The sequence below is a fragment of the Penaeus monodon genome, unplaced genomic scaffold (assembly GCF_015228065.2).
Source record: "Penaeus monodon isolate SGIC_2016 unplaced genomic scaffold, NSTDA_Pmon_1 PmonScaffold_7983, whole genome shotgun sequence".
NCBI lineage: Eukaryota > Metazoa > Arthropoda > Malacostraca > Decapoda > Penaeidae > Penaeus > Penaeus monodon.
In genome coordinates, this window is record NW_023663197.1 from 3299 (window position 1) to 14625 (window position 11327).

The 11327-nt window shown below is 30.9% G+C and overlaps 1 protein-coding gene and 1 pseudogene across 1 annotated transcript; one reads left to right on the forward strand and one right to left on the reverse strand.

Moving 5' to 3' along the window:
- Positions 1 to 855: 855 nt before the first annotated feature.
- Positions 856 to 4972, reverse strand: LOC119571785 (DNA-directed RNA polymerase III subunit RPC8-like). Its single transcript, XM_037918927.1, has 5 exons — positions 4856 to 4972; positions 3698 to 3881; positions 2749 to 2886; positions 2078 to 2205; positions 856 to 1302 (listed from the first exon to the last, which is right to left on the reverse strand). The coding sequence occupies exons 1-5, from the start codon at positions 4964 to 4966 to the stop codon at positions 1198 to 1200; spliced, it is 666 nt and encodes a 221-aa protein (XP_037774855.1). The 5' UTR covers positions 4967 to 4972; the 3' UTR covers positions 856 to 1197.
- A 722-nt stretch (positions 4973 to 5694) lies between these two features.
- Positions 5695 to 9620, forward strand: LOC119571786 (annotated as a pseudogene).
- The last annotated feature ends 1707 nt before the right edge of the window (positions 9621 to 11327 follow it).

The following is an 11327-nucleotide window of genomic DNA, read 5'->3' on the forward strand; positions in this document are numbered from 1 at the left end:
GTGGTGGTGGTGCTAGTAGTAGTAGTAGTAGTAGTAGTAGTAGTAGTAGTAGTAGTAGTAACTAGTAGTAGTAATAGTAGTAGTAATAGTAGTAGTAATAGTAATAGTAATAGTAATAGTAATAGTGGTGGTGGTGCTAGTAGTAGAAGTAGTAGTAGTAATAGTAGTAAATAATAGTGGTAGTATAGTGGTAGTAGTAGTAGTAGTAGTAGTAGTAGTAATAGTAGTAGTAGTAGTAGTAGTAGTAGTAGTAGTAGTAGTAGTAGTAGTAGTAGTAGTAGTAGTAGTAGTAGTAGTAGTAATAAAAAATAAAAAATAGTAAATAATAATAATATAATAATAATTATAATAATAATAATAATAATAATAATAATGTCATAGTAGTAGTAATATTATCATAATAATAATGATAATGATGATTATGATGATAACAATAATAATAATAATAATAATAATAATAATAATAATAATAATAATGATATTAGTAGTTGTAGTAGTAGGAATAACACAACAATAATAATAATAAGAAGAAAACTGATGATGTAGATGAGGATGAGGAAGTTGATATTTGAATACCTTAAAATGTTGAAATTAACATTAGCATCTTCAAATATGTAGGCCATTAATATTACTTTTGGTAATAATCTTTACTAAAGATTTTCTTCTCATTATCTGAAATGCAGCTGCTATATACTGACTGTTCCTCCTCCAAAAATTGTTGGCAGAAAGATGCTTAGAGGTGCAAAATTTCCTATGCAAACCTGATTATATGACAATGAACATGCATATTAATTACAGATACATTATGACTAGTTTATAAACAATATGAAGTTTAACACAGCTAATATATTTAGCTATCATATGTAATAGCATTTGCACGTTATATCATAGTTGCTCCAGTGAAATAATCTGCTGTTATGTGTATAATTCAGTAACCACCATAGTTTCCAAGCCATCATCTAATCTACACACTCAACAATCCCTCACTTTCACTTTGCCTAACCAACAACAACAAATAAAAAAAAACACTATATAACACTTTTGACACAGTTAAAAGTGTTCATACCTATTCATACGATCACAGACCTATATGTGAACACAGGTTTTTTCTCAGTGTCATTTTTGCAGTTTTGAGAACATGCAAAAAGGGCAGTGGTCTCATAACGCAAATGTGGATACCCACTGTGGATACCGTGGTCATGCCTCCTCTTCCTCTTCTTCCTCCCTCTCTTCATCACCTTGGTCACCATTGGCATTTGTCCACCATGACACTAACCCCAAGCCTTGATCATTGATTGCCCCCTGTGAAAAAAATACATATATGGTGAACAAGGACGATATTAATTAATAATATATTTCTTCTATTATTCAAAAAATTCTCATCTTGTTTTCAAATATAAAACAATAACGCATTAAAAGAAAATTACACTACTTTGCATTCCCATTCATCATGTCTGTCTGCATGTAGCCATAACAGAAGTTGATTTAAAAGAAACTAGCATAACATTGATATAAGGCATATGCACTGTCCACAATACTTTTATTTTGTGAATTTTATTTACATATTGCGGCTCTACACGCACTTATTCACCAAGCATTTAATTAGTAGGCCTGTCTGACCTCACCTGATTTCCTCCTTGTAAAACTGGTATGTATGTCCATTCCCTCCTGACATCAACAATTTAGGAAGTCTGGATGCTTCCATCACCATTTTCATTTATATATATTTGGCAATTTTTGTCCTCTTACTATATATTGGAGGGCTAAGTAGCTCCAAAACATTACCTTGAGTGCACTAACACCTGTTTTCATGTCTGATAAATGTGATCAATGATCAGATACAGCCTTTCAATTGAATAATGGCATTTCCCAAAAACTGTAAATGCTGTCACCAAATGTATTGCAAGCAGGATGATGTGCTTTTATTTTTTTTACTTGAGCAGCTGACTGCAAGCAAATCCCAGCTTGGTATGAGTATGAGCATTGGTATTGGTATTGGTATTGGCTTGGTATGAGTGGAGTAAACTGATTTTTATCTTTTCATGTGCTTCATAACTATCATTAAAATTATACTTACAAATACAATGTAAGGAATTTTTCCTTCCTTCCTGTCTGCTACTGCACCATCTCCCTCAGTCATACCAGGTGCTGATGGAGTTGTATCTGTAAACTGCTCTGCTATCACTTTGAAGCGTACTTTTTCCCCTGCAGAAAAGAGATTTGTTGCTTTCATTACCATACAAAAAATTTAAGATTTCAAAATGGCAAAAATACACAAAGTCAAACCAGCCTTACCAACCACCTGTATAGGATGATCATGTCTTTAGCAACCTCAAAAAATTCACGATATAAACCTGTATACAATGGTCATAAAGTAACCAGCAACTGCCCTGTTTGCTTCTCAACTGGCAAAAATCTGTACACAACTACCACCTATTCACACTCATATGCCTATCTGCTAGTATGAATTTATTTCTATGAATTTCTTATACCTACAGAGTGGCACTAGGGCAGTTCAAGGTAAAGTGTACAAAATGGATGCCCACCTAGAAAGAACACCTACCTACATAAAGACCACTTTCTTTGTTTCCTTGAGCTGTCTTTCTGTAAAGGACTGACTTTATATATGATGATACTAACAGAACAACAATGCTTTTGACATAAAGAACCAGCAAAAGAAATACAAACTTTATTCATAATAGTTTTACATTTACAGCTGTTAAAAAAATAATGAAAACACTAACTCACCAATATCCATGAAAAGGTGATGTGTTTCATCATCAGTCTGGTAATCCCACACCCAAGTTCCATCAGTCTCATCAAAGTGAGAGTTTGTCATCATGGCATCGCGTCGGATATAAACATCCTCATAGAATCCAAGGCTTACTGAAAGCAAGGTAAAAGAATGTATATATATATATATATATATATATATATATATATATATATATATATATATATTATATATATATATATATATATATATATATATTAAACTTTCTTAACACTAATACTACTATAACCTGTTTTTAAATAACTGGCAAAGGTCAAAATATTTGACAGTCAAAAATAAAATAAATATTCAACATAACACACAAACACTATCATTGTGACAGATGTAGAAAAGGTACAAAAGAGAATGCATATGACGTTTATTACATCTTCATCAGAAATACACCATGTATTTCTATCAAAAATATAACCAAAACCAGTCAAATGCATCTTTTGAACACAAAAAAATATATGAAAATCTACATTTGCACAAGAAATGAACCTTTCATAATGTGTATGATCTGGAACATTGAAATATTTTTATAAGTAATTAAAAAATTTTTTTCATATATGAAAGTTTCAATGACACTATAACCATGCAATTTTTGCATTGATAATTACAATAATATTAGTAATAAAAATATTCAATGAATAGGGTTAAATAGTGAGGTCAAGGAGGCTTAGTAACTGAAACATTGGTGACTAAGAACTTATGGAATCATCAATATATAACATACATAAAAAATATATATAATGTTTAGTAAAAAACAAATAATGTGGTCAGTGCAAGTAATTCATACTTGCTTACTAGCACAACTGGGTTAATGTCTTATTCTTTAGATGTTTTATCTCTTATATACATATTCATAAACAGAACCCACATACAAAAAAAAGTAAAAAATAATAATCCCCTAACCATATTTACCTTGGAGACCATCAGCATCTGCAGACTTGATGGTGCCCTCTAGGATCTCTTCCATGAATGGTCGAAATACAACGTAGCGAAATGTGACACGTGTATGTGAAGCTCCATCACCAGGGAAAATGTACGAGTCTCCCAAAGATGTCACATCAAACAAAGCTATACATAGTCCGACATTCAAAACCACCTGAAAAGGGGAAAAAAAAAGGGATATGAAGAGCAAAGAGCAAATATACTGGACCTTTTTCTATTTATGTTCATCCCTATTGAAGGAAATGACAAAAAATTGATATTCTTTTTAGCAGAAACTTGAACAAAAACAATCAAGATATCTGTTGAAAAATAATAATAATAACAAATAAATAAATAAAAAGAAAATGTCCCTCATCTTTCCGGCAGTGGTGTGGGCTGTGGGAAAGAAATGGCTGACATGGTGTACAGATGCTCTGTTCTTATATAAGCTTATTATTTATTTCCATAAGTAGGAACTTAGCCCAGCCAGTGCTGTGGCTGACAAATCCACACTTCACAGGTTAACAATATTTTCTGCTACAATCTAATCTAATTGTACAATTCATTTCAAGGAAACCCTACATGGTAAAAGTAAGGAGGTCTTCCTGAAATAACAGGCTGGGCTGGATTTTAGGGAAAATTCCAAGAGGGCGGGGCTGGACTGCTGGGAAGGTGGATGAAGGTGTAGTCACAAACAAATTACACAAATAATGTGCCCATAACTTGGAGAAGGAGAAAAGATTCTCTGAGGGGTGAGGTTAATTGGGGGGGGGGGGTACCCTTGCTTGCTCAGTAAATCTTCGTATTATGACAGGTGCATATTTTAAAAACTCCATCCAGACACTAGGGTATATTTGTCAAAAATACTATTTATACTTTTTGCTTATTTCTTTGTAATTACTAAAATGGGTTGCATTGAAAAATAGCTTTGGTGATGATAAGAACTATTTTCCTTTATATTGGAAACTAGAGGAAAGAAAGGAAACTTTCTTGTGAATAAAATAATAATTCAAAACCTCAGATTTTACTCACATCTTTCAAAAATAATCTAAAGTAAATGCTGAAATATATCAATAACCTTTAACATGCAATTTAATTGTTAAGTTTTATAACAATAAAAATCTCAACTAATACTATAGAACTACATACCTTATTGGCAAGTTTCCGATTCAGCTCTTCCACCACTGCATCATTAAGTGTTTGGCCAAAGAGCCACGGAGGGATACGAACCATGTGACGTATCTCAGCCAATTGGAACATTGTGACTTTTCTGTAAGCAAATGAAAAGTATTAAAACAGTTCTATTTAGCATATTGCATTCTACCTGAAAAAAATTTATTAAATTCTCATCAGCCATAAGAAAATGTACATTTATTGACAATATATATATATATATATATATTATATAGTATATATATATATTATCTATATATTTAATATAAATCATAAGATTACATATACATATAAATATTTTATATACATATATACATATATACATTAAAATACATATACATATAATATACATATAATATACATGTACATATACATATATATACATATAATAACTATATATATATAATAATAAATATATATAGATATTCTATATATTATATATATTTATTATTTATGTATATTATTTATAATATATTAATTTATATGTATATGTATAGTAATGTTATGTATATGATTTATTAAATTTTATGTAATATGTATAATAGATATTATATTTATTTACAAAGTATATGTAATGTAGATATTTATATATTATTCAATATAAGATATATAAGATAATATATTTAATGTATATATTATGATGTGATTTTATTTATATAATATATATATAAATATATATATATATATATATATATATATATTGTCAATAAATGTACATTTTCTTATGGCTGATGAGAATTTAATAAATTTTTTTCAGGTAGAATGCAATATGCTAAATAGAACTGTTTTAATACTTTTCATTTGCTTACAGAAAAGTCACAATGTTCCAATTGGCTGAGATACGTCACATGGTTCGTATCCCTCCGTGGCTCTTTGGCCAAACACTTAATGATGCAGTGGTGGAAGAGCTGAATCGGAAACTTGCCAATAAGGTATGTAGTTCTATAGTATTAGTTGAGATTTTTATTGTTATAAAACTTAACAATTAAATTGCATGTTAAAGGTTATTGAATATTTTCAGCATTTACTTTAGATTATTTTTGAAAGATGTGAGTAAAATCTGAGGTTTTGAATTATTATTTTTATTCACAAGAAAGTTTCCTTTCTTTCCTCTAGTTTCCAATATAAAGGAAAATAGTTCTTATCATCACCAAAGCTATTTTTCAATGCAACCCATTTTAGTAATTACAAAGAAATAAGCAAAAAGTATAAATAGTATTTTTGACAAATATACCCTAGTGTCTGGATGGAGTTTTTAAAATATGCACCTGTCATAATACGAAGATTTACTGAGCAAGCAAGGGTACCCCCCCCCCCCAATTAACCTCACCCCTCAGAGAATCTTTTCTCCTTCTCCAAGTTATGGGCACATTATTTGTGTAATTTGTTGTGACTACACCTTCATCCACCTTCCCAGCAGTCCAGCCCCGCCCTCTTGGAATTTTCCCTAAAATCCAGCCCAGCCTGTTATTTCAGGAAGACCTCCTTACTTTTACCATGTAGGGTTTCCTTGAAATGAATTGTACAATTAGATTAGATTGTAGCAGAAAATATTGTTAACCTGTGAAGTGTGGATTTGTCAGCCACAGCACTGGCTGGGCTAAGTTCCTACTTATGGAAATAAATAATAAGCTTATATAAGAACAGAGCATCTGTACACCATGTCAGCCATTTCTTTCCCACAGCCCACACCACTGCCGGAAAGATGAGGGACATTTTCTTTTTATTTATTTATTTGTTATTATTATTATTTTTCAACAGATATCTTGATTGTTTTTGTTCAAGTTTCTGCTAAAAAGAATATCAATTTTTTGTCATTTCCTTCAATAGGGATGAACATAAATAGAAAAAGGTCCAGTATATTTGCTCTTTGCTCTTCATATCCCTTTTTTTTTCCCCTTTTCAGGTGGTTTTGAATGTCGGACTATGTATAGCTTTGTTTGATGTGACATCTTTGGGAGACTCGTACATTTTCCCTGGTGATGGAGCTTCACATACACGTGTCACATTTCGCTACGTTGTATTTCGACCATTCATGGAAGAGATCCTAGAGGGCACCATCAAGTCTGCAGATGCTGATGGTCTCCAAGGTAAATATGGTTAGGGGATTATTATTTTTTACTTTTTTTTGTATTGGTTCTGTTATGAATATGTATATAAGAGATAAAACATCTAAAGAATAAGACATTAACCCAGTTGTGCTAGTAAGCAAGTATGAATTACTTGCACTGACCACATTATTTGTTTTTTACTAAACATTATATATATTTTTTATGTATGTTATATATTGATGATTCCATAAGTTCTTAGTCACCAATGTTTCAGTTACTAAGCCTCCTTGACCTCACTATTTAACCCTATTCATTGAATATTTTTATTACTAATATTATTGTAATTATCAATGCAAAAATTGCATGGTTATAGTGTCATTGAAACTTTCATATATGAAAAATATTTTTTAATTACTTAGAAAAATATTTCAATGTTCCAGATCATACACCATTATGAAAGGTTATTTCTTGTGCAAATGTAGATTTTCATATATATTTTTTGTGTTCAAAAGATGCATTTGACTGGTTTTGGTTATATTTTTGATAGAAATACATGGTGTATTCTGATGAAGATGTAATAAACGTCATATGCATTCTCTTTTGTACCTTTTCTACATCTGTCACAATGAATAGTGTTTGTGTGTTATGTTGAATATTTATTTTATTTTTGACTGTCAAATATTTTGACCTTTGCCAGTTATTTAAAAACAGGTTATAGTAGTATTAGTGTTAAGAAAGTTTAATATATATATAATATATATATATATATATATATACATATTAATATATATATTATATATATATATATTATATATATATATATATATATATATATATATATATATATATATATACATATACATTCTTTTACCTTGCTTTCAGTAAGCCTTGGATTCTATGAGGATGTTTATATCCGACGCGATGCCATGATGACAAACTCTCACTTTGATGAGACTGATGGAACTTGGGTGTGGGATTACCAGACTGATGATGAAACACATCACCTTTTCATGGATATTGGTGAGTTAGTGTTTTCATTATTTTTTTAACAGCTGTAAATGTAAAACTATTATGAATAAAGTTTGTATTTCTTTTGCTGGTTCTTTATGTCAAAAGCATTGTTGTTCTGTTAGTATCATCATATATAAAGTCAGTCCTTTACAGAAAGACAGCTCAAGGAAACAAAGAAAGTGGTCTTTATGTAGGTAGGTGTTCTTTCTAGGTGGGCATCCATTTTGTACACTTTACCTTGAACTGCCCTAGTGCCACTCTGTAGGTATAAGAAATTCATAGAAATAAATTCATACTAGCAGATAGGCATATGAGTGTGAATAGGTGGTAGTTGTGTACAGATTTTTGCCAGTTGAGAAGCAAACAGGGCAGTTGCTGGTTACTTTATGACCATTGTATACAGGTTTATATCGTGAATTTTTTGAGGTTGCTAAAGACATGATCATCCTATACAGGTGGTTGGTAAGGCTGGTTTGACTTTGTGTATTTTTTCCATTTGAAATCTTAAATTTTTGTATGGTAATGAAAGAACAAAATCTCTTTCTGCAGGGGAAAAAGTACGCTTTAAAGTGATAGCAGAGCAGTTTACAGATACAACTCCACAGCACCTGGTATGACTGAGGGAGATGGTGCAGTAGCAGACAGGAAGGAAGGAAAAATTCCTTACATTGTATTTGTAAGTATAATTTTAATGATAGTTATGAAGCACATGAAAAGATAAAAATCAGTTTACTCCACTCATACCAAGCCCAAAACCAATACCAATACCAATGCTCATACTCATACCAAGCTGGGATTTGCTTGCAGTCAGCTGCTCAAGTAAAAAAAATAAAAGCACATCATCCTGCTTGCAATACATTTGGTGACAGCATTTACAGTTTTTGGGAAATGCCATTATTCAATTGAAAGGCTGTATCTGATCATTGATCACATTTATCAGACATGAAAACAGGTGTTAGTGCACTCAAGGTAATGTTTTGGAGCTACTTAGCCCTCCAATATATAGTAAGAGGACAAAAATTGCCAAATATATATAAATGAAAATGGTGATGGAAGCATCCAGACTTTCCTAAATTTTTTGATGTCAGGAGGGAATGGACATACATACCAGTTTTACAAGGAGGAAATCAGGTGAGGTCAGACAGGCCTACTAATTAAATGCTTGGTGAATAAGTGCGTGTAGAGCCGCAATATGTAAATAAAATTCACAAAATAAAAGTATTGTGGACAGTGCATATGCCTTATATCAATGTTATGCTAGTTTCTTTTAAATCAACTTCTGTTATGGCTACATGCAGACAGACATGATGAATGGGAATGCAAAGTAGTGTAATTTTCTTTTAATGCGTTATTGTTTTATATTTGAAAACAAGATGAGAATTTTTTGAATAATAGAAGAAATATATTATTAATTAATATCGTCCTTGTTCACCATATATGTATTTTTTTCACAGGGGGCAATCAATGATCAAGGCTTGGGGTTAGTGTCATGGTGGACAAATGCCAATGGTGACCAAGGTGATGAAGAGAGGGAGGAAGAAGAGGAAGAGGAGGCATGGGCCCCGGTATCCACAGTGGGTATCCACATTTGCGTTATGAGACCACTGCCCTTTTTGCATGTTCTCAAAACTGCAAAAATGACACTGAGAAAAAACCTGTGTTCACATATAGGTCTGTGATCGTATGAATAGGTATGAACACTTTTTAACTGTGTCAAAAGTGTTATATAGTGTTTTTTTTTTATTTGTTGTTGTTGGTTAGGCAAAGTGAAAGTGAGGGATTGTTGAGTGTGTAGATTAGATGATGGCTTGGAAAAATATGGTGGTTACTGAATTATACACATAACAGCAGATTATTTCACTGGAGCAACTATGATATAACGTGCAAATGCTATTACATATGATAGCTAAAATATATTAGCTGTGTTAAACTTCATATTGTTTATAAAACTAGTCATAATGTATCTGTAATTAATATGCATGTTCATTGTCATATAATCAGGTTTGCATAGGAATATTTTGCACCTCTAAGCATCTTTCTGCCAACAATTTTTGGAGGAGAGGAACAGTCAGTAATAGCAGCTGCATTTCAGATAATGAGAAGAAAATCTTTAGTAAAGATTATTACCAAAAGTAATATTAATGGCCTACATATTTGAAGATGCTAATGTTAATTTCAACATTTTAAGGTATTCAAATATCAACTTCCTCATCCTCATCTACATCATCAGTTTTCTTCTTATTATTATTATTGTTGTGTTTATTCCTACTACTACAACTACTAATATCATTATTATTATTATATTATTATTATTATTATTATTATTATTATTGTTATCATCATAATCATCATTATCATTATTATTATGATAATTATTACTACTACTATGACCATTATTATTATTATTATTATTATTATTATTATTATTATTATTATTATTATTACTATTTTTTATTTTTTTATTACCACCACCACTACTACTACTACTACTACTACTACTATACTACTACTACTACTACTACTACTACTACTACTACTACTACTACTACTACTACTACTATTACTACACTACTACTACAACTACAACTATTACAACACTACTACTACTACTACTACTACTACTACTACTACTACTACTACTACTACTACTACCCCACCCCACTTTTACTATTACTATTACTATTACATTACTACTACTTTCACTACTTTTATACTACTATTTACTACTTTTACTACTACTCACTACTACTACACTACAAATATTAACTACTACTATAGCACCACCCCCCAAAACCCATTATCATTTCATCTTTTGATTTTATTTTTTCATCTATTACTTTCAGGTTGCTGTAACTATTGTTGTTTTTTTCATGATAAAAAAAAAACGGTGAAAATATGAAACAAAAATAAAATTAAGGATTGTGATAAGCTGAAAAAATCTTAGGGTTTGATGATAATATGAAATAAAGGTAAAAGAATACAAGTAAGATTTTTACAATTTTTAAAAGGGAATTACTCTTATATTTAGAAAATTTTTTTCCTTTAAATTTCGTTTTTTTGGTGCCGCCTTCTTGCTGTCAATACCCCAAAAATCGGGTTGAAGGCAAAATAGCAGGAGTTTTATTTTTTTTTATTACGCAAATTTTTTTTATTTGAACCTAAGGGTCAAAACCCCCGGGCCTATGGGAATTTTTAAAAGAAATTTTTCGTTCATTTTCAGTAGCACTGTCCAGCTCCCCAAAAACTCCCTTTTTGGGGGAAATAAAAATTTTTTTTTCATTTCTCATGTGGTGTTTTTTTTTTCTTTTGTACACATTACTGGTTTTTTTTTCTATACTTTTGGGAATGAGAGTTTTAGAATTAGTCATTTTATAAAATAGGAAGTC

Bases quoted from the DNA above. Each gene is read 5' to 3' on its own strand.
- LOC119571785 (XM_037918927.1), bottom strand. From the start codon at position 4,966: ATGTTCCAATTGGCTGAGATACGTCACATGGTTCGTATCCCTCCGTGG. The intron at 3,882-4,855 runs GTATGTAGTTCT...TCCCCTTTTCAG, and splicing joins ATCGGAAACTTGCCAATAAG to GTGGTTTTGAATGTCGGACT. The intron at 2,206-2,748 runs GTGAGTTAGTGT...TCTTTTCTGCAG, and splicing joins TCACCTTTTCATGGATATTG to GGGAAAAAGTACGCTTCAAA.